We start from the raw sequence: 24703 nt of genomic DNA, 5'->3' as shown, positions 1-24703 counted from the left end.
CTGCAATGGCCGCCATGTAGGACAGTGAACGTTAGTTTCACACAAGAAAGACTGTTGTTGTGTTTAATGTCCAACTAACAAGTTCCTATTTACGCTTTAAAAACACCCTACAGACACAGCGGGTCCTGTTTTTAATTCGACTGAATAAAAATGGAGGCGAGGTTCGGCAGCGAAGTGGCGTCGGTGGTGGAAGTCGCCATCCAGGCGACCGTGACTGTTTTCAGGGATCTGTGGGCGAAAGAGGCGCCAAACGCGGAGTGGGAGCAGGCGAGGGTCGGCGGAGAGATCCAGGAGATAGAGAAGTGTCTGGTGGTTCAGATCCACAAAGTGTTCACCGAGTTTTCGTCGGAGCTGCTGGAGGAGAACGAGGCTCTGCGGGCCCGAGTGGAGCAGCTGGAGGACGTGCTGCAGAGGAAAGCCGGGCAGCTGCAGCAGGAGCTGGAGGCCCGAGTGGGTCAGCTGGGCCGAGAGATGGAGCAGCTGGAGAAGGAGCTGAAGAGCATCAGTGAGGGGGGCAGCAGGACGCAGGGAGGCCCGGCACACGTCCTGCTGCAGGACGGCTCACTGACAGGTGAGCGAGGGGCTATTTTTCTTACAATTTAAGTCATTCATTCAGCAAAACTGACAAAAAAATCATGTCTGGTTTCAGCTTTACAGATGTGACGTTTTGCTGCCTTTCCTTTTACTTAGGGACCGTTCTTTATTTATCAGAGGAGGGGGGTTTTTTCTTTAGTATTATTATTATTTTACTTTGACCTTCCCTGAAGCTACAAATATTTTCCCTTGAGCATCCCAGAATGACATCATCATCATCATCATCATCATCATCATCATCAGCCATTGTTTATTCAGGGAAAATTGACTGAGCATGAAGCTCTTTCACAGCAATGCCCCGAGTTCACATTCAGTGGGCCAAAGAGATGTGCAACATGTCATAGCAACAAATTCAACAAAAAGAAACAGCTAGCAGTGATGGCTGTCAACAGTCACAAATTACAGTAAAATTAGTAAAAGAATGAAGCAGATAAATAGCAAACAAATGTGCAACCAGTGAGGAAAAAAGCATAACGATACACCAGACGAAAAGACCATAAAAATGATGACAATAAAAAACAATATAATATCAATAAATGTAGGTATATTATCTGGCATGCACATGAGATGATTTACAGACACGTACCTATCTGCTTTCTGCTAATTTATCAAGCTCAGCACTGATCTGTATCAAGTGACTTCAGCGTTAAACTTAGATTATGGTTGTCTGAACAACTGTTTTCCTATTTTTGAATTTTGAACAGTGCACCAAGTTTAATTCTCACCTTTTTTGTGAGATCGAGCCAGATGCCAAAATATTTGTATTAATTGTACGCGTGACCCTCCCTGCACCATAATAATTGCACTCCATCTCCACGCCTGCAGACGCCTGTGGTGCGGAGTCTGCACACCATAGAGAGGTGAAGGGATGACGCATTTTTGTACGCCAGCCCGGAAGTTAGCATCACCCTGCTTCCCTCGTCAAAAACTTTATGGGATTTTTTAATGGGATTTTCAATTATCGCCAAAAATAAGTTCTGTGACGACTTTATGAGACTTGATATTATTATGATTCTGATCATTTTAACAGATGAGCACCACTTTTGTGTGTTTTGAAGCGTCAATGAAATCGGCAGAAGCAAAAGGCTATTGTGAGTGAAGTGATCTTAATACTGTATGTGGTGCTAAAAAAAACACATGAACTTTACCTTTAAACTCTGTGTGCAGACGAGGACGCTTTTCCATAAAGACCATCGAGGCTGCAATAATAAATGATTTCATTATGAGCCAGTATGTCAGCTGAGAAATTTTTTATTTCTTCTCTGTGTCAGTGAGAGAGTTCCTACATGGATACATTCTTCATTTCTTGAGCCAGTGCTTCATGTGATAAATACATAACACCGCTCTGATGGTGAACAGTAATTAACCCCTTGATACCTGAAATTGGCTTGATTTCTTTGAAAAACATGGAAAGCAGGGAATGAGCAAATTTAAAAATGACCAAAAAATTTGCAAGAAATTTGCAAAAAGTTCACAGAAAATTAGCCAAACTAAAATGACTTGAAAAGTACTAAAAATAATAATTTCTGATTATTATAATAATTATGAACTATATATATATATAGTTAGTATTTTTCATCAGTTATCTGAAATTTCCCTGATTCTCTCACTTTAGCTCATTTTTTAAGGTCATTTTTTTGTTCCCTTTTTACATTTTTTTTTGCAATTTGCAAGACATTTAATGCCAAGTTGCTCATTATCTTTTTTTTCCATGTTCCATCTTCTCAAAGGTTTAAATGCTCGGGAAAGGCACAAGAAAACTGATGATGATCCAGGATTCAAAGGGTTAATGAAATGAAGTTGATGCAACATTGTCTCTCTCTGTCTCTGTCTTTGACGCAGAGTCCTCTTCCAGTCCCTCTGCTCCTCTAGAACCCGCCTCGAACCCTCCTCTGGTGTCAGCAGAGAGCGCTGACGCTGCTCGGAGCTCCACAGCTGGATCTGTGACCGACCCTAAACCCGCGACAGCCCCCGTGGTGTTTGTCGGCTCTGCTCCCCCCGCACTGCTGCTGCTGGGCGCCAGCCAGGTGGTCACCCAGCCCCCCACGCCACTGACGGCTGTCTCCGAAATGATGGAGGGAACACAGCCGATCCTCAAACCAGCAGCGACGCCAGGCTCTACGCCTCAAGACGCCCCGAGTCCAGACTCCAGCAGTGTCAGTGGTGACGACTCGCCGCCGGAAAAGGTCGTGTGTTTCTGTGTGTTTGGTTTAACCAGGACTCCTGTGGATCCTTAAAAAAAGGCATTGAATTAATTAATGTAAAAATAAGGCCTTCACTGGTATTAAAATGCCTTAAATAAGCTGCTGGCACATATTAGGGATTGTGACAACTATTCAACCTTCAGAAAAAAACCTCAAACATGGTTGAAACACATTAGTCATGTACCTGAATATACACTGCTTTCTCCTCTGATGCCCGTTACCGTACGCTTTTTCACTGTTCATCTGGTAGTTCTGTGTCCATTTGTGATGTGCTCTGTGGACTGTTTGTGTCCTGTCCTGTGGACTGTCCTGTGATCTGTCTGTGCAGCTGTTTTTTATAGTGCCCGCTTTAGGACTACAGATGAAATTTAGCAGTTGCGCTAATTCCCCCACATTTACATTGATGCTTACTGCTGATATGTTGATTAATGTGCACTGTCCTAACTCAGTCAGCTGAATATAGAATATATATACCTATATCTTTCAAAAGTCTTAAAAATGCTCAGACATGGGAAATGGGATTTTATGTTTATTATTATTTTTTTAATTTAGATTTTAAATATATAAAATCTACCAAATTCCTCTCACATGATTGTCGCCAAAGAAGTTATTTTTTATGTTACAATAAATATTAGGGCAATATTTTCCCTACGCACTTTTGGTTGTTGCAGAATTGGTCTTCAATTTAATTCCAAGAGGCATTCAAAAGTCTTAAGAGGTCTTAAATATAATGTGCCTTCAGCTGTAGGAACAGATTTTTGTGGAAGCAGCACGTCTTAAAAATGTCAAACCTCAACTATTTAGTGTCTGTATTTTTGTCAGCTGCTTCTCGCTGGTGTTTATCTTGTAGTATCAGTGTAAACTTTAAGGGCAAAACAGGCTATAATGATTTAGTGTTTACTTTCTTTAAGGAGCAGGCTGAGACCACAAAAAAATCTGGTCGTTGCATGGAGAGAACATTTTTAAATGAAACTGAAATTATTTCCTTGTGCATCACAGAAATCTGTGGAGGAGACGCCTCAGGGAGATCGAGAAGGACCAGGAGAGCGACGTCTAAAGCTGAAGGTGCGATAAGATTTCATTTTCAGAAGTTTAAGAGGAAACTTGAATAAGAACAATCCCACCGCAGGGCTCTAAATTCTTCTTTCAGTCTGCATGCAACTTCTACAGTGACATGCACCGAATGGTTTTACCTGCACCCTCTGGTGTTTTTGTGCTTCTTTGTCGACACCTCCAGCTAATCCAACTGCAAATACAGTCATGGAGAGTAAAAACTACATCACTATATATATTATCATCATAGGAACTCAGCAAAACTAATATGGAGGACATCTTAGCCGCAGTTGGAGTGTGCTAACCCTGTTTACGCTTGTGCGTTGTTTCAAGTGTAAGCAAACTTTAAGCAGGTGTAAATGCAGATATGGGATTTGAGTCACTTCTAAGAAGAGATGTAAACAGGTGTTCAGAAAAATCAGATAAAGGCAACTAATTAGAATTGGGCATCAAGACTTGTAATGTAAATCCAGTTTAGACCATATCTGAGGAATCTGATTCATCAGTATCCGTTGCAACAACTCTAGTATCTGAATCCTGTCTCAAGAAAAAAGTGAGTATTGAAATAAAATCTTTAAGTAATAATCCACTCATTTTGTAAATGTTTTCCTCCAATTGCAGGTTCCACTGATAACGACGCAAAAGAGAAAAAAATCAGGTCAGGTGGAGTGCAGGGAAGAAGTCAAAGGAAAAGAGACGGTGAAGAGGTTCTCGTGTGAGCATTGTGGCGTCAGCTTTCACTGGAAGAGTGAACTCAAGAAACACACCAGAGTCCACAAGAAGCCTTTTCCTTGCGATCAGTGTGGCAGAAGTTTCCTCGAAAAGAAATCTTTGGAAAATCACCTTTTGCGTCACGAGGCGAGCAAAGCCCCGCTGCCCTTCCCGTGTCCTCATTGCAAACGATCGTACCGAAGAGAGGAGACGCTTCAGAACCACCTCAAGCTTCACCAGCGGATCAAACCACCGAAGCCGTTCGCCTGCGATCAGTGCGGGCGAACATTCAGAATCAAGCAGTCTCTGGAAAACCACCTCCTGCGCCACGAGAAGTGGAAGAAAATGATAAAGTGCCAGCTGTGTGACAAGACCTGCAAGACGGCGGTCCAGCTGAAATGTCACATGGCCGTGCACTCGGAGGAAAGGCCGTTCAGCTGTGCAACGTGCGGGAAGGAGTTCAAGAGTAAAGACACCCTGCGCTTCCATCAGATGGTTCACTCTAATGCCAAAAAATACAAATGCACAATGTGCGACGAAACTTTCAAATACGCCCACTCCCTGACCGTGCACAAGAGGAAACACACCGGCGTCACTCCGTTCATATGCGCCGTGTGCAACCGCTCATACAGGACCGGCACTGCCCTGAAGAGACACAGCATAGTCCACACCGGGGAGAAACCGTTCACCTGTCACATATGTGGGGCGAGATTCAGCCTCAACAACAACCTCAAGAGGCACATTCGCATTCACACCGGAGAGAAGCCGTTCACCTGCCAGGAGTGCGGCAAGAGCTTCTCCGACAACACCAAGCTCAAGTCCCACATGCTCATCCACGGCGCCAGGAAGCCGTTCATGTGCGATCTGTGCGGGAAGACCTTCCTCTTCAACTGCAGGCTGCTGATTCATCAGAGGTACGTGCATGCCGACAGAGAAACGAGGCAACGGACGGCACGCAAACATTCGCCCAGACTAGGAGGCGAAACAAGTCGGTGGTGAAACCGTTCAGCTGCAAAATCTGTCTGAGAGGTTTCAGTGCGGCGTGTTCCCTCAAACTTCACGAAAAAGGCCACAGTGAGCCCAAAGAGTTCAGCTGCACCATATGTGGCAAGTCTTTCCACAACAAGTACTCTTTCAGCTACCACCAGAGGAGCCACTCAGGGGAGAAACCCTTTGTTTGCGACGTGTGCGGAAAGAGATTTTTCCATGCCGGCAGTCTGAAGCAGCACGAGCGGATTCACACGGGCGAAAAACCGTACAAATGCGACCAGTGCGACAAAGCGTTCAGAACCGACGGAAACTTTTACAGACACCTGCGGATCCCACACGGGTGAGAAGCCGTTTGAGTGTGTGTACTGTCCCAGGAAGTTCCACCAGTCCAACCAGCTCAAGTCCCACATGCAGGTCCACACAGGGGAGAAGCTGTACTCGTGCCCGCAGTGTGGCCGTGGTTTCTCTGACTCCAGGCAGCTGAAGAAGCACAGCTGTGACGGGCCGTAGCCAATGAGATGCTGAGGTGTGTTTGAACTTCATCGGATGAAGTCATATATGAGGCAGCAGTTTGTTGTGCTGAGGGAAACAAAATGACTTGTGTGGCTCAGTGCCTTTGTGCTGGAAACATTGTTTTACAAAAAGAACTTCATGGGTTTCACCTTTATAGTTTGTTGTTGAGAGCTGTTTAACCCTTTGAAACCTGAGTAAATTGGCTTGATTCCTTTCAAAAACATGTGAAGAAGGTGATGGGAAACAGAAAAAAAATGACCCAAAAATTAGCAAGAAATTAGTAAGAAGTACAAGAAAATCATTTTAAAAAAGAAAAGAAAAAGACCTGGAAAAGTGCTTTAAAATTATAATAATTCACTCAATTAACAAACTAATTTATTGACACAAGATTATTCTTAAAAATACACGTGGACAGCTTCACAATGGCAAAGTGTTTTTGTTTTTTGCTGTTGGTCAAGTTGGGAGTTTTGACACTTTAGGGCTCTGGTAAGTGCCACTTGTCCTTACCTTTGATATTTATAGGTAATATGTCATAGGTAAATAATACAGTAATTAACAGTAAAAGTAGTTGCACCTCTACTTTCATTTGATTATTCACAGTACAGGTAGGCAGCATCGCTTGTGGCATTTATAGTTCTGTTTTTGTCTTTTTGGTCAGCTGTTAAAAACATTAAAAACAAAAAGATACTTCTGTTTACCTTCATTAAACATTGTTGCCATTAAATAATTTAAAAACATGGGAAAACCAACATTTACATAGGTATTTAGTTGAAATAATGTAAATGTTTTGAGGGTGATAAATGCAGCAAAGATGCTGGCTTGATGACTTAAAAACATGTTTGAAGACTGTTTTTATATCAACTATTCCTCTCAGTTGTGTTAGGGACTGTACTTTATTTATCAGAGTAGGGAGGTGGCTGAGGTGTGCTTCGTTTTTTTGTTTGTTGGCAGTGGTGTTTTTATATCATGACCATCCCTGGAACAACAGCTGTTTGTCCCTTGAGCCTCCCTGAGTGACTGGGAGGAAACACATGACCCTCCTTCCACCATTAATAAATATATATTTTACCGTTTCTGGAACTAATAAATGGTGTGATTTGGGAGATTTTTTAAGAAAACATGTTGAGTGTCCCTTGCCTGTGCCAGATCAAAAAACATTACTCCCTCCCCAGTGTTTAAAAACTATTTGAAGCGCTTTCCCCGTTTTGCACCACCCAATTCCCTTTTATAAATAAGTAACAGTCCCTTCTGTTAAAATGAGGGTTAAGCTTAATTCTTGGAAATGGCATTTTTTGGTATTGATTTACGTTTTGTTAGTTAATCATAATCAGTAATATGCCGTTGAGGTGTAATTATTTTCCAAAAAAAGTGAAATGGTAAAATGGCATTATCATGTACAGTGTACATATTTTTCCGTTGGTTATTGTGATTAAAGATATTTTGCAATCAATGCAACTTTTATGAGTTTTACTTTGAAATCTGACTTCGCGCTCCTTCCATTTCCGGAATCAATGGCGCTCACTTTCCTGTTTATCAGCTCCGTAGCAGAGAGCCGGCTGTTAACTATGAAGGTGAAAATGACTGATAATTTAGTGTTTTATTCCGAAACGAAGTCCATCATGGAGACGGTCATTAAAACTGCTGTCGGTGTCGGAAATTTTAAAGAAGAAAAATCCAGAATGTTGCCAAACATGACACGTGAGGTGAGTCGACTTTCAGCACTACTGATATACTGTCAGTTAGCATACAGACACTTCAGGGGCGGTCTGTGGTGCACATGTGGATCACGGTGGACTACCTATGGTCTCCGGTATAGTAGAGAGTTTGTTAAATGGGTTCAGAAACACTGTCTGGGAGAGATTAGACCGCCTAACAAAGATGGCGGACTGCCATTACAAATAGAAGCTAATGTTAGCTAAAAATGTGAAGTCCCGAGGGGGGAAACAAAGTTGTGGGAACCCAAAGAGATGGATATTGTTATGTAAATATTGGTGTAGGGGGGTTATTTCGGGTTATATTCGTTATTATTGTTAAAGCTTTTGTTTTGTCTCAATGGCGACTGGTAAACAACAGGGTTTGTAGCCTTCTAGAGAGCGAAATGGACTGACAGCCAAAAACAGAGGTCAAATGTAAGGGACTGTTCGTTACCTATGAGCGGGAGGATTGTCAAATATTTCTTAAAGCACTGGGGCGCGCTTCTGTTTTTTATTTTTGGGTAGGGGAAGAGGCAAACAAATTAAAATGGCTGTATTTAAATAGCAGCTCAAGAGTCAGAAGCAGGAGAAAAATGGCCCTAAAAGTCATTTGAGTGCTAAAACGGATATAATATTACAAAAATACGAATTGTATAATATAAAAAATAACATAAAATAACATTTCTATTTCTATAAACATGAATGATCTCGCATGTGACACATTCATCTAACAGTTATTTTGTGCTGACTGCTGTATTTTAAACCTTACAGGCAGATTTTGACAGCATTGTGGTTGCGTTGGCACAAGAGGCAACGAGAAAGATCAGCGCTGTTTTCCTCCAGCTGTCATCAATGCTGCACAATGAAAACAAGACTCTTCAGGCCAAAGTGGGGCAGCTGGAGATCGAGCTGAGGACTACGACTGAAAATTATGAAAATGCGCGATTGTGGAGAGAAAACGTCCTGAACGGCTGCCCTGTCCTGTTTGAGCAGACCGGGTTGATCTACACCTTGAAGCCTTTCGGGAAGTTAAAAAGAAAGACAGATACAGTGACAGAGGGAGTCACAGGATCATCACCTGCTGCTGTGACGGAGAGTGAACATGATGCTGGTATGGTTCCATTCAAGGAGAATCCACCAGAAAATACTAACGCTACTAAAAGCTTATTGCAGGGCCTTTGGGAAAAAATTGTTACAGGGGAAATGGGAAGTAGACATGGCATCTAAAGTCTACAAATATCCCATGACTGGCTGAAATCCTACTCCAGTATATGCAGTACTTCATATTATCAGACTCAGTTGATTTAGGTTGCTGATGCTGGAGTTACATCAGATTTTAAATATATATACTGATATACTTTATATAATATACTTAATGATTACAAACACACATGCAGAAAATGTGTCAAAATGTAAATAAATTTATTTAGAGGAGTTTAATCTCTGGTCAAAACAGTAATGTTATTGTCAATAGCTTTATGATTTTACAGCATCAAAAAAAATATTTTCAAAGTTTCAAAGGAAATTTTGACCAAGAAATCATCATCATCATCATATTATTATTATTATTGTTATTATTATTATTGTGAACATTACATTTACAGTTTTTTCACTGGTTAACTGAATAGCATGTTTAAATTTTTTGTTATTAATTTCAGATGTTGGAGAGGCAACAAAGGAGGTGAATTCTGAAGCAGAGTCGTCCTCGCCCGCCAGTAGACAAGGTGAGAATTTAAATTATGAATGTGAAAGTAATACACATTAATGTGGGGAGGAAGACGGATAGAAAACAGATTTAAATAAAGTGTACAGTAAATGATAGTGGGACTTTGACTTTTATGGTCTTTGCACACCATTGTGTTGCATGTTGTGACACACTGACTCCGACACTTTGGTCCGTTATTAAAGTTTCGGAACAGGTTTAACTTTCTGCGTTTTCTTTGCATCTGTCAAAGCCAAGTGAGAATTGTTTCACCAAGAACCAGCGAAGAAAATGTGGCATAACCTGCGTCACACATACATCCGCAACAAGAGAGAGGGGCAAAATGCAAAGTATACATTCATTATTTCAGATAGTATTTTCAGGTGGATCATGGTGACAAAGAGGAGAAAGAAACAGAGGATGACACAGACAGAGAGAGATTTACAGAGAGGGAGGACAGCTCAGCAGATTCAGGTGCCAAACGCAAGACACTGGCAGAGTAGCAACAGTCAGGGAGAGCCCTCCAGTGGAGAGATGAAAGAGCGGAAAAGTGTCTTTCCATTTTTTCTAGAATTTGGAATTTTTACAACGAATAGAGCAATAAAACACATCAGACTCAGTGTGGAAGATTTCTGTCTGTAACCATTTTAATCTTTTTATGGGTTTTAAAACAATAATGATTATGTGTCAAATTGGTTTCTCTCTCTTACAAATTCCAGTCTTTGCCTCTCTCACTCATGTGTGATAACTTTTATCTTTTGCTCTCACGTCTGGACACTGAAGAGGACTGTACCACAACAAACACAGCAGAATCCAAAAACGCTGACTGCCAAAACACACAGGACACAGAAGTCAGAAAGAAGGGGAGGGTCTTTACATGCGATGTCTGTAACAAGAGCTTCAACCGGCAGTTTCATCTGATGAAGCACATGAACACTCACAAAGAACAGAGGCCTTTCGCATGCGACCAATGCCCGAGAAAATTCAGGAATACAGCGACTTTTGAGTACCACTTGCTGCGGCATGAGGAGAGGAAGTATGATACCTTCAAGTGCCAGCTCTGCGAGAAGACGTTCAAAACAAAAATGCACCTGAAGACTCACCTGCTCGTGCACACAGACACGAGGCCATTTAACTGCACCACCTGTGGGAAGGCCTTCAAAACCAAACACAACCTGCAGGCTCATCAGGTCGTACACACTGTTGAAAAGCCGCACAAATGCTCTGAGTGCGGGGAGAGTTTCAGGTACGCATTCACACTGCAGTGTCATAAAAGCATTCACACTGGCGAGCACCCGTACAAATGCACGGTGTGTGGCAAAGCTTTTATAAAGAGGAGGTCGCTCAGGACGCACCAGTCAGTCCACAGAGGGAAAATGTTTACATGTGAGACATGTGGGGCTGGCTTCACCCTGCAACACAATCTGAAGAGACACATTCGTATCCACACAGGTGAAAAACCGTTCAAATGTAAAGTTTGTGGGGAAAGTTTCATTCAGGACACCAAGCTGAAAGCCCACATGCTCATTCACGGTGCCTCCAAGTCGTTCATGTGTGACTTGTGTGGAAAGACTTTTCTCTACAACTGCCAGCTGCAAAAACACCAGAAAGTCACACATGATGAAAGACACGGACAGGTCATCAGAAGACGAACTCGAGAGCGAGGCAACCGCAGAGTCATCTATCGACGGGACAGAACGACGGTCGACGTGACGCCGTTCAGCTGCAAGACCTGCCGCAAGGGCTTTGACACCGCAAGTTCACTGAGAAGACACGAGCTCATCCACACAGGTCAGATGCAATACCACTGCGACACATGTGGGAAGTCCTTTTTCTACAAGGCGACGTACGACTACCATCAGAGGATCCACTCGGGAGAACGTCCATTTGGTTGTGACATGTGTGGGAAGAGGTTCATCATCCATCAGGCTCTCAAGACGCACAAACTGCAGCACTCTGGAGAGAAGCCACATACATGCGAGCAGTGCGGCAAGGCCTTCAGGAACTACACAAACTACCTCAGACACTTACGGGTCCACACAGGGGAGAAGCCCTACGAGTGTGAAGTTTGTGGAGTGAGGTTCAGGCAGCTCGGACACGTCAAGTTTCACATGCAGGTTCACACAGGAGAGAGGCCGTACTCTTGCAGCAGCTGTGGACTCGGATTTTCAGACTCGAGGCTGCTCAAGAGACACAACTGTGCAGAGAAATACCAGAAAATGTCTGGGAACACACTCGCTATGTCCTGAAACTGTGCAGATGGTGACAATAATGGCAATGCAGCAGTGATTAATTTGTGTTTTACATGTTGTGGATCCTACATGGCCATTTCCTGTCAGGGCAAAACACCCAGTCCTGAAATGTATCGGATATCAGAGGGAAAACACTTAAAAAGCTTTGCATACCTTTTACTAGAACCCAAACAGGGACTGATAGAGCTAAGATTAAACCAGCTACTGGTGCTGTGCAACCAGTCAGATAAACCTATGAATTATGTGTTAAAATAAAGGTAATTTTTCCATTATATGATTCCTCAGTGTTGGGTTGTATTTTATATGTTCAAAAACAGCATAGCACAGTAAAATAAATGTCTAAATAAAGCTGAAATTCTTGTGGAGTGACATTTACAGTAAAGCAGCCAAACAGCACACTCCTCCATCACGTCCAGATACTTTGATAGCATCCTATTAAAGGAGTGTGTTGGATTTATGGAGATTTAGTGGCATCTACTGTAGCACTAACAATTGCACGTTGCAACCAGCTAAAAGAGCAATAACCAACTTTGCAAGAAATGTTCTACAAGTTGCAAGAAATTAGTAGATCTAGAATTTAAAAAAAAAGGCTTGGGAAAATGTCTAGAAAGCTATAATCCTAAATACCATAACAATGTATTTAAAATTATGTTACAGAATTATTTTTGTTTTTGTAAATACTTTTCTCAGGTGATTTCCATTTTTGTTTTTGTTTGGTTGTTTTTGGTTTGCTCTTTATATTTGTCTTTTTTGTTGTTGTTTTGTTTGTTTTTTCTCATTTTCAGATTATTTACTTGTAGCTGTTTACGAATTTATTGATAATTTTTTGAGTCGTTTCTTGTAAAGTGGCTCATCGCCTTCTTCGCGTCATTGAAAAGAATCAAGTAAATTCGCTCCGTTTTTTAAGGGTTAAATAGGAATTCAGTAAGATTACACCCCCTCCGGAGAGATGTCTTGAGCGCTGAATGACTTAATAGGACTGGAGTGGGCGTGCTTTTATTTTGAAGAGCATGAACTGGGAAACGGAAGATGGGCTCCGTGTTGTGAAAAGCACGAGTTTCTTCACCATGACGACAGTATTTTAACAGCTAAGGCTCTTTGTTTCACTATAAAATTACTGACCGGGGACATATTTGTAGTTGACATATTAAACTTGTCAGAATGTCGGATTTGGAGGCGCGGGTAGGGTCCGTCTTGGACAGAATGGTGAATGCGACGGTGACAGAAATTACCAAAGTTATCGGCGGCTCCGCTTCAAAATATCCAGAAGTCTCGACATGTACAGCCGAAAACACACACGGGTCCTCGGAGGAGAAGGTATGTTTAACCGTTGCCGGTTTCTGTGTGCATGTGAGCTGTGTCGGTGCTGTCGGAAACATCCTCTCCGGTGTTGATGCTCCCTCCTTCTCTGGCGTCCAAACAACCAGCTGAGCATAGAAATAGAAGAGCTAGCTAGCTGTTTTAGTTAGCTTTCAACTGCTAAACTTAAATAACCAACAATTGTAGGGGCTACTGTGGTAGCTGTAGCGTTTATTTTGGCAACATACAATTTAAATACATAGCTCTGGTTAACCAACAACAGAGACGTATCCATCTTTGATCGCCATTTTGAGTTGTACAACAGGCCAAGGCCTATCTATTTGCTGTATGTCTAGAGACGTCGCAGCTACAGGTTTCACTCAGCGTGGACGCTACCTGCAGGACCAGCATCGGTTTATCAGTGATCAATTAAATACTACAGCTTCTCTGATCAAAACGACACTGAAATGCAGCAATGTCAAGAAAAAAGTTTTTATGTAGTTAGCTGAGATCTCGAGTGTGTGCAGGTCTTTAGGGACTGTGTGTTATTTATCGGAGGAGGGGTAACTGTGGCGTGACTTATCCATTTTTGTTATTGTTGCCTTGATTAATTTTTATCTTTTTCAGTTGTTTTTTCCATGTTCGGGAAAAAAATCTATCTGTATCTGAAATTTTAAAGATAAAAGATGGAGATGAAATCTCAGAGCTGAAAAAAGCTTTGCTTTTTCACTCTCGTGGTGCTTGCTGGTTAGTTAGTGCAACTGGTTTATTTTAAATGAAACATGTTGAATAAAGTGATATTGATGAAATATCACTATTTTAAGCTCAGATTTGGTTATGTTTCTTATCTTACTGAAGTGTTCGTCGCACACAATGTGTTCCAAGGACCTTCAGAAATGCGAAAATCCAACAATAATTTCTGTTTTTACAGTTTCTGGCTATGGTGAATGGTGTTATTCTGACAATTTTAAAGCAAACATCTGAAATGAATGTTTTCTTTAAAAATTGGTCACAAAAAGAATAAGAAATACAGCCATTTAAAGTTGTATGCCCCCAAGCCGAATTAGGAAACATAAGTCCCTCCCCAAAATTATTTAACATGCCTCCCACTTTTTGCACCACCAGCCTCCCCAGTCATAGAAAAGGAACAGTCCCTTAAAATGTCTTTATTTTACAAACATGAGGGCTTAAAAGCCATTGTATAATCTTAACTTTAAAATTGTGATTACCATTTTGTCAAATTTATTTTATCTGTGTTTTAATTTGTTTTTGTCTAATGATCGAAGCTGTTCTTTGTAAAACTCCAAAATTCTCATTTAAAAAATCTGAATACCGCTCTTTTTCTTTACACTAACACCAATATTTTGGCAAAATATAGATTAACCTAAATCACTCTAATAAATACATTTTTACATAAGTCCTACCACTGCACAAGATTAAATATATACTCCTAACTTACTTGATTGATTTAATAAGAAAAACATGCTCTATCTAAAAATAAGTCTTGAATTTGATCATCATCATCATCGAGTGTATGATAGCTTTAGACACCCTGATCTTTCTCCTAACAGTTACCAGAGATGGAGGAAGTACTCAGATCTTTTACTTAAGTAAAAATAGCAATACCACAATGTAAAATTACAATGTAAAAAGTAAAAGTCCTTTTATCAAATTAAGTTTAAATACAAAAATATTGGCATTGAAATATACTTAAATGACCAAACATTAAACTACTCATTATGCAGACTGACACATTTCAGTATATCATAAAGGATATTATTGTAATATAGTTTTTGATGCATTAATGTGTTTATCACTATAATGTTGTTGATGATAAAGGTGTTGCTAATTATAGTTACTTGATGTACTGCTGGGTGGCTTGTGAATATCTGAACCATAATAACACACTCTAATTCACTTGTTGGTTAGATTGTGTGTTTATTAATTTAAATTGCTAAAGTTAAATTATTAAATGAATGCCTCTGAATTGTGGTGCAGTAGAAGTACAAAGTAGTAAAATATGGTAATACTCAGGGTAAGTGCATATACCTCAAAATTGTGCACAATTACAGCACTTGAGTGAATGTATTGTAAACAGGAGTAACATAATCATAATATTCTCTTATTGCTCCATGTTTTTGTGACCATTTCATCCTTATAAAATGTATCACAGGACTGATTATGTGAAACAGTGAATTCATATTTTTTTACCCTTTGCTATGACAACTGATAACTATTGATGTAGTGTTTACTGGCTCTAACATTGATCCATGTTGTTCCTATCAGGTGATCAAGTTTAGCGTCTTCATGACGTCTCTGGCTCGAGAAGCTGTGGAGAAAATCTGCCAGCTTTTCCACGACTGTTCCACTCTGCTGCAGTTAGAGGTACGTCACTTCACTGTTCTGCTTGTTTGTGTTGCAGTAATCTTAGGAAAATCGATCTTATCTATTTTTACTATAAGAAAAGATAACATTATACCAGGATGTTCTTACAGCAAGTTGGTTTCTAATTCATGTTTGTTACTCAGAAAATTGAAACCTATCTGTACAAGTCACACAGTAAGATGTTTAACATTTAGTCTCACTATTGAGCACTTCTGATACGTATGTTCTGCAGAGGCATTTATTAATCTGCAAAAGAAGTAATCTGGATCAAATTAAATTCCTTCTTTAACCTCTGATGAAGATATACTCAGGCTGCAACTAGCACTTTCATTTTCATCTAACAATCAGAAAACAGTGAAATATTTATAATACAATTTCTTAAAGTCCCTTAAACTACTTTTGTCTTATCATTAACAGTCCAAAGCCAATGATATCACTGTATTGTAGATTCTGACATTTGAGAAGTTGGAACCAGCAATATGGGGCATTTTTGCTTAAAAAATTTTCAGATTGTCAGTTAAGTTTTTATTGATTGACTAATCAATCAGTCTTTTTTTTTAGCTCTGAATGTGTCAAAAAATGGTTACAATTTGGATATCTTTGGTTTTATTAGCTTCTTCTTTTCAAAATAAGTCAAAGGCTGCATAATGAGCAGTATGTTTAAGTGGAAGAGAAGAAACAGACATTACTGTCAGTCATTGATGTGGCACTCCTATATGCTCTACAACATTAAAAGAGTCCATAATGTTTTAACAAAACAGCATTTTTGGTTGGAGATTATTCACATTGCTCAGGATACATTAACCTTTAAAATGCAAAAATAGTTGCATTTCAAAATATTATGAATATTAAAAGGATAATTCCCATTGTACAAACAATTATATATCATCTTACGGTAAATATCCCCCAATCCTACTGGAAAACCAGATGACTGCCAAATTGTCACATTCTCCATTAGTTATGAGTTCTATAAAAAAGGTTTGTCTTTGTAGGTGACACGAGGCGTTGCAGAGATGGAAGACCTGAGGAGGAGACTGGAGGTGGCAGAGACAGAGCTGAAGCTGGTGCTGGAGGGCAGCAAAGGCCAGAAGGACGTGGATGAGGTGGAGGAGCTGCCAGAGGAGAGCAGCAGGGCTCCGATCAACGGAGCAGAAGGAGAGACTGTCCAGAGCCAACGCTCAGGAAGGAAGAGTCGCAGAGGTGAGTGTCCTTTCACTATGTTGCTTTTCTTAATATAACACTTGAGTGGTAAATTGGTTGTGTTGCTAATGATATATACGACATGTTGATTTTTAACACACCGCTTTCGTTTAGAAAATGGCAAGTCACTTTTTGTATATTTTAGCAAAAATGACGAAGGGATATAGCTGTACAAACAGTGTTGGTACTTCATTTACTCAAGTACTATACTTAGTACAATTTTGAGGAAGGCTACTTGTACTGCATTTAATAATTGCCATTTTATGTTACCTTATATTTTCACTCCACTACATTAATTTGATAACTTTAGTTATTTACAAAAAATCAAAAATAAATTATGATATATGATTATAGATGAGGTCTCTTCCTCTACAAAACTAACAGACCAGTTAAACAGTTATGTATGAAGGTCTGATGAAGCAGAAATTATGTAAAATAATGATAAACAACTTTCTGAACTTTTATAGTTGTGGCATGTGGTGATGCTGGAGTAAAGAGATCGCCTATAATCCACCTGTGGAAAGGAAGAACTTATGAGGTAAGATCCTGTCATGTACTAACATCCTTTTTTGAGTTTGAACTGTTTTTTTTTCTTTTTTGGTTTTTCTTTCCTATTTGCTGTTCTCTTTCTCATACTACTTTCTTTTTGTTTTTATTCCTGTGAATGTAGTCATCAGTAATTGAGTCATCTCCCTGACTGTAGCAGATTCTGGCCAGTAGATGGCGCTGTTTAATGCTATCAGGTGAAGAAGATGAGAGAAGAAAGTCTTTAGTGTTGATTAGAAAACATCACCTTAATATGAATATTTAAAGGCTACGTAAAGAATTTTGAATTTGGATCTACATCCTCTGAATTTAAAGTGTTCTCGAAGGTGTCATCAGTACATTTCAAGGACATTTTGTACGAAAGTTTCAGGAGTACTTATAACATCAGCCTCTTAATTGCAGCCTATCTCTTTCATTTAGGATTTAGGAACAACCTTTAACATGGTACAGTCATTTAATCAGCTATATTACCTATTATTGGGCTGCAGATTACACAAGAAAGTAATTTTAAGACATCCATCCAAATGGTCTCTGACACTGATGGGGTCTCAGAAGCTGGTTTTGTCCTTATTGATGTCCTCATTGAGCACACTGTTGTCTGAAATGTCACTGTATGCTGTAGCATTAAGGTTACCCCTAACTGCCTGGACCAAACCATGAAAAAACAGACCTAGACCAAAAAGACACAAAACTGTATGAACAGAGGTGACCATATCTTTTTTACTTTGATTTCCCCAGGCCACCAAGACACTTTGTTGTCTGTGTCATGACTCCATATTCTCTCTTCCTCTCAGGACAGTGTTCAACCTGTGATCATAAAGGAAGAGGGATTGGAGGCGACTGCGGACCAGGCGTCCTCTGATTCCGGTCAGTACAGAGATGACGCAGGGCAGGACGATGATGATGACCCAGACTACCAGGTTGATTTAAAAAATATCTAAATAATTTTCTTTTTTTTTCTCTGTTTAAGTTTGTATTGCTCATTTTCTTATATTCATATGTTTGTGTCTCCCTTTAATATGTAAGGAATTAAACATACTTGGTCCATTTATTCATAATAAGAATGGTGTCTTATATGTGTTTATATGGGTATGAAGGCCAGTCTGTGTTAAGCCCAGTACACACTGTGCAAATTTGTGCTGTCCCAGACGAAAGATGACCATCCTAAAAGAAACGCGACGATGTCTCTGGTTGTGGCTCTAAAACAGTGCTCTTACATCGCACAGTTAGAAAGTTTCAATGATGGCCATTGTAATGGTTGTGCAATCAAAGACAATCAAAGACAGCCTGGGATTAAATTGTGACAGAGTCAGAAATTTGCGACATCTCACTGTGTGACTGCTGTTGTAACCTTCATCTACTAACCAACCAATAGAAATGCAGCTTGAAATGATGCACTGATCAGCACCACAATACTTTTCCCCAACCACGGACGCATCCACATTCTCCTCCTCCTCCTCCTCCTCTTCAGACTTTTTTGCTTGATTTGTTAACTTACATTTAGCTCTTACCACTGCAGCACTGTAGATGGATAACGAACGCTGACAACATTTTGTTCTTGCGTAATGATTTCAATGGACATAGGTCATAGCCTGAGTCAGTAGGTGAGGTCATCGTACAGTCTGCATACGTCAAATTTGATGTCATACTCAATTGTATTACAATCCATGTTGCAGAGTGTAGCTGCACTAAACTTGTAAGACTTCAAAAATCTCACAGTCTGCAGGAGGCTTCAAGCATTTCATAAACTCAAATTGTTGGAAATTTCTGCTCTCTGACCAGTGAATGCTGGGATTAGCATCAGCCCACCAAAAACAAGAAAAGGAACAGTAGGTTAAAAGAAATTAATAAACAATTTGTGCATTTTTTTCTGTTAGCTGGAGCCAGAAAATCCAAATGATCCAAGTGATCCAGCATTCACCACGAGACCTAAACGTATCCTAAAGCCCAAGTCCCATCGTGGTCGAGCAAAGAAGGAGAGTCAGAACCAGCAGCCTCTGAGCTGCAAACACTGCAGGAAAACCTTCACCAAGCTGCTGCAGCTCAAAGCCCACCAGGCCGTCCACGAGGCGAACGCAGAGAAGCCCTTCCTGTGTTCTCAGTGTGGCAGAGGCTTCTCCTTCCAGCGAAGCCTCAATGCACACATGCTGCTTCATACAGGTGAGTGTGATGATACAGTGCAGGGGGCAAAGGGAATCCACAAAAAGCTGGCAAACCAGCAGCCGTGATATTGCCTTCAAATGTTGTTATGGTAAGGTAAAGTGTGAGGAAGCATTGAAGCATAGAAGACATATTGACACCTGCAGCAGAAAAAGTGACCATATCGTTAATTTGGAGGTTTGTTTCTAGTCTCCTGAAGGTAAAGCTTCTTTCACACATGCACTGTGAACCCTAAATTATCTAGGCCAGTGGTTCGAAACTGGTGGAGCCACAGGGTCCAGATTTTGTCCTTAGTCATTTATTCAAGGTCCACGCATAAGACAAATCACCACACATTCATTTTTATTTCACAAAATGTATACAACACGTGGACTTGAAACACAATGAAATAAAATATATTGCAAAAACAAAGTGAAATGATGTAAAACTTAAAGAACACTGCAACCAAAAAATTGAATATTATTGCATCAAGATAAGTGACATAAAAACATTATGTTAATAGGCCAAGTCAAACCAAGACCAGGGCAAGGGAACCACTAATCTAGACATTACCTACAGGAGCAGTGTGTGAGAACGCAAAAGTCCAAATCAGTTGAATCAGACATTAAACAAACTTTATCCTGCCTCCCTCATACAAAGTCTGTGAAAACTCCAATCGAGCCTGTGCGTGAATAGAGCAGGTAATTCAGAGAATTCACAGCAAGTGGGTGGGCGTGTAGATGACATTTCTATCACGAGGCTTGTATGAAACCAGAAGAAAGTAAACATCCAAGGGCAAAAAAGGGTCATTTACACTATGTTTGCAATGGAAATGTCTACTAAATGGTCAAAGTTAAGGAACAGCAAGAGATTATGTTCTTCATGACTAAATTACAAATTAGCTACCTGACCACGGTGTAATCACGTCATGTCCTGTGTCCTGCATGCTCTACCCAGGTGCCAGGCCTCGCCTAAACCGATGGAGCCTGATTCTCTGGACATTGTCTAGAGTTCATATGACAAAACAGCTGAGTCTAAAAATCCCCTGACACTAAATGTTCCACTTTCTCCATCAGCTTGCTTAGTCTTTCTGCCCTTTATTGCTAGACAGATAGTGAACATGTGGTCAATTAAAGGGGGGTTTGATGAGAGCGATGAGACTCAAACACAATAAAATACCTTAAAACCAAAACAATCAGCTGAAAGGGGCTGCAAAGCTCAGCAGAACAGACACATGTTCTTTGTGTTTGTCAGTGCAAGAGACCTCTGTAACATTACATGTAGTCATTTATTTCCATTAACATTTTGAAACCTGGGCAAATTGTCTTGATTTCTTTTAAAAATAAGGTAGGAAGATAATAAGTTGCTTAAAAAGAAAATAACCCCAAATAAGCAATAACATTTGTAAAATGTACAAGAAAAAACTTTAAAATTAGCACAAAAAAGAGACAAATGAATAAAATGGAAATGACCTAAAAAAAACTGCTAAAAAATAAAAAATAATAATTATCCAGTTAAAAAATGTTTTAAGTATATTATTAAAATATTGTTCTCAAGACATTTCACCCTAGCTTTAAAAAAAATAATTTTCTTAATTTACTGACTGACTAATGTACTTATTGCAGTTTGCGGGACCTTTCTTGCCAAGTTGCTCATTGCCTTTTTCCCATGTTTGTGAAATAAATCAATTTGCTCACGTGTCAAAGTTTTAATTACTTGTGAGAGGTGTGACGTCATTTCAGGTTTTAAAGGGTTAAAAATGTTAATTAGGTGACCTTTTGAAAAGCACATTCCCTTTTTTGATGTCTACAGTATACCATCTTCTGTTTCTCTCACTCATTGCTATACCCACTGCTCCCATATACAGGTGAGAGACCACACACCTGTGATGTTTGTGGGAAGGGTTTCACCCTGAAGCAGCTGCTGAGGAACCACCAGCGTCTCCACGCTGAGGTCCGGCCGTTTCGCTGTGAACAGTGTGGAAAGAGCTTCTACCGAGCCCATGGCCTGAAAATGCATCAGATGGTCCACACAGGAGAGCGCGCCTATAATTGTCAGTACTGCAACAAAAGCTTCACAATACAAGGTAACCTGCAGCGCCACCTGCGCATACACACAGGGGAAAAGCCCTTCAGGTGTGAGACTTGTGGCAAAAGTTTCAACCAGGCCGACACTCTGAAAGGCCATCAGCGGATACACACTGGTGAGCGTCCCTTTAGCTGCGAGACTTGTGGTAAATGTTTCATCCAGAAGAGTGCCTTGAAGATGCACCAAAAGACTCACTCTCACTCAGGAGAGATGTCACTGGCATGTGTAGCATGCAGCACTGTAGTGGCCTGTGTCGACTCGCTCCGCAAACATCTTCAGACGCATGCGGCAACTATTCCATGTATGTGTGTACTCTGCGGCCGGCGGTTAAGCTCTATCACCGATTTGCGCTCGCACCAGCAGTATCACACAGTGGACAGGCCCCACAGCTGCACACTCTGTGGAAAGAGTTTCAAGTCTTCCAGTTACCTGAAGATTCACCTGAAGGCGCACAGTGGGGAGAGGCCCTTCTCCTGCGATATCTGCGGCCGCATGTTTACACAGCACAGCAGCCTTAAATCACACCAGGTAGGTTTGCACTGAGTGGTTGGTTCTTTAATGGAGAGGTTTAACAAACGTGTCAAGTAAAGTGAAAAGATATCCTCATCCTTGTCTTTTGCTGTGCTTGATATAAAAACAGAAATATGTTGCTGCTTTCTAGCAACCTTGAGTAGCTCCAAACAAAAGGTGGAATTCTTTTTTTTTTTTTAATTTGCTTTAGGCAGAGTATGGTGCTACAGAATAAACAAGAGAGCTCACAAGCCTCATTTTAAGATGACTGTTAATATCTTCTTATGATTTTTGATCCAGTAATATAACTATACTAAAGAAACGACATTCCCTCTTTTTGCTGATTTCTTCTTTTTACTCTTTGGTAACATTTCTGTGAATTAAATTTTCTCACCAACACTGACAAACATGCATGTCCACGTCAAATTTGGGCAGTTCAGAGAGTTTTGTGAATCTGACTGACTAATGCAAACCTCACAGAAAAAAGTAAGAGAGGTTTAGGAATAAAGAATATGGAAAGAATATAAAACATTTCTTAAGGCCCACTGTGGTATAATTATTTGCACAAGACTTTATTTTTTAATAAAGTCTTGATTTTTTCTTTTAACTTTACTCTTTAAAGGTTGTCCACACAGGAGAGAAACCGTTCAGCTGCGACACATGCGGGAAATGTTTCAGCAACACAGGAAACCTGAACAGACACCAGCGTATCCACACTGGGGAGAAACCGTTCAGCTGCGACACGTGTGGACGCAGCTTCAACCAGGGCAACAGCTTGAAAGCCCACCAGCAGATACACACCGGAGAGAAACAGTATATGTGCGACAAGTGTGGGAAGAGTTTCTCCTACCTGAGAAACCTGAAGGACCACAAGTGTTTCTACGTGTGAAGCTAAACTATAGTAGGACGTCTGCCCTGGTGACAGAGCGGATAAGCTTTCCCCGTACCTGTTGAGAAATGAGTGGCTGGATCACCACTTTGAAGCTATCCGCAGAGAACGGGGTGGCAATTGCTGCAGTGTGGATTTCAGAATAGTGAACAAATAAATTAACAATCTGTAGTTGAAGTTGAAACAGTTGAGACAGTTACTGAGTACACAAACACTAAGGTTTGATAGGTGAGCATCTTTTTGTGTTTTAAATTTAAGAATAGAAGACACTGACACTGTTACCCAGACAGAACAAGTACTAAAGATCTAGTAAGAAAGGTCTGAAAACAGTCAAAGAAACAAGCACATGTCCTCCTAAAATTAGAAACACAGACACTGGAAAGAAATATGCCATATTTAGATGAAGGAATAACTGACAATTTGCATTTCCAAAGTTTTATGGTATCACTGGAGACACCTGCAAGTACAGAGAGCTTTTTAGTTCTTTATCTGAATATACTTGTATATATACCCAGAGTTTGCTGGTAAATGTCAGAAAAGTCTGTGAGACAGTTTAAGAAAATTACTGTCAGCTTCTTAACTTTTTTAACTAGTTATACAAAAGGAATGAGATAAAATCAGGCAGAATGATTTGAAGTTGGGTACTACGACAGAAAGAGTTAGTTAGCACCACAGAAACTCGTTAAAGATCAGATGTACAGACTTCTAAAATAATAAAGCAGCCTTAAACTGATTATTTTAAATAAAATTTTTAACTTGGTGTGGTAAATAGATTTACACATCCATAAGCTGTTCTCATTGCTTTCAGAGTCCCAGATTAGAGGTATCATAAAGAATCTTACCAGCCACAATTAAATCTGAACGGCATTTTGCTGACAGATGTCAAATTATATCATTAATGTAAGCTGTAAAATCTAAGACTATGAGTGTAACTGACTGATTTTATTGTATGCAGCTTAATTCAGGATTTTTTACTACACTATTTAAGTTAGAAGGCTGATATTTATAATGGTTTCATCAAAATGAAGAAGATGATCTTAAATAGATGAACAAAATATGACTGTGAGTTGCTTTGTCTGCATTAGAAAACCCGATGTGCTGACTGAGAACAGAAGAGAAAGTTATTTTCTAAAAATGTTGAATCAGTAGCTTCTTTTGTGGGGTGAGTATTTGTTATATATCAACTTTGTGACTGTAAGTCAAACTAATACACACTGAAGTTAAATCATGTGAGTTTTTTTCTTTTTATTGGTATGCACTGGAAGAAGCTTTAAGACCTTAAAACATATTTCATTAATACTGCTGTCAAAATTAAATGCAAACACAAGCATACTCAACAAATCACATTAATATACAAAAAACCACAAAGCTGATGCAGATCACTAGACTAAACTCTATGTTGTCTTATGGTGAGGCTTTACTTTGAAGGTTAAAATGTGCCATATGGCAAACCCATTTTATAGGGCTGACTGGTAGCAATTTAGTTTTCACAAGTGGAATTGTCATCACGCATTTTGAAATGTTAATTAAGTGTTAATAAAAGACATTTTGACTAGTCAAAACTGATTTTTAGATATCTTTAATTACAGATTATTGGTAATTCCTTTTGAAAAAAGATTGTGATGTGGAAATAGAAATACAAATTTAATTTATCAGCAATTTCATTTCTGATTTGTCTGACATGTCAACAAACGATTTCGGATGTGGGCATCATACCACACCACAAAACCTTTGGGTCCACTTTTAAATTTGCATATTCATTTTGGATATGTATGTACATTATTGAAAATATAATTTGTGTCTGAGTGGAAATTACTTTTTTGACATCAATAAGTCAATTCTGCCTAGTTTTAAAAGAAATTGTAGATGTAGTACACGTAATTTTCACTAGTTACAGTTGTATTTCAGTTATCTGCAGTTCCAAGCCGACATAT

At 39.9% G+C, this 24703-nt stretch overlaps 2 protein-coding genes across 2 annotated transcripts; both read left to right on the top strand.

The window, feature by feature from the left end:
• The first annotated feature begins 4907 nt into the window (after positions 1–4907).
• Positions 4908–6307, top strand: si:dkey-182i3.9 (oocyte zinc finger protein XlCOF2). The gene is made up of 2 exons (XM_042486138.1): positions 4908–5402; positions 5459–6307. Exons 1-2 carry the CDS (start codon positions 4908–4910, stop codon positions 5894–5896), a joined length of 933 nt encoding a protein of 310 aa, XP_042342072.1. The 3' UTR covers positions 5897–6307.
• Positions 6308–7576: 1269 nt separating this feature from the next.
• si:dkey-182i3.10 (zinc finger protein 850) lies at positions 7577–24484 on the top strand. Its single transcript, XM_042487028.1, has 12 exons — positions 7577–7768; positions 8531–8870; positions 9418–9483; positions 10245–11703; positions 12862–13030; positions 15299–15397; positions 16390–16597; positions 17065–17135; positions 17938–18063; positions 19021–19303; positions 21150–21898; positions 22503–24484. Exons 1-12 carry the CDS (start codon positions 7577–7579, stop codon positions 22767–22769), a joined length of 4029 nt encoding a protein of 1342 aa, XP_042342962.1. The 3' UTR covers positions 22770–24484.
• Positions 24485–24703: the final 219 nt, after the last annotated feature.

Source organism: Plectropomus leopardus, chromosome 5 (assembly GCF_008729295.1).
Source record: "Plectropomus leopardus isolate mb chromosome 5, YSFRI_Pleo_2.0, whole genome shotgun sequence".
NCBI classification, from domain to species: domain Eukaryota; kingdom Metazoa; phylum Chordata; class Actinopteri; order Perciformes; family Serranidae; genus Plectropomus; species Plectropomus leopardus.
This window is presented reverse-complemented; position numbering and strand designations above follow the sequence as displayed.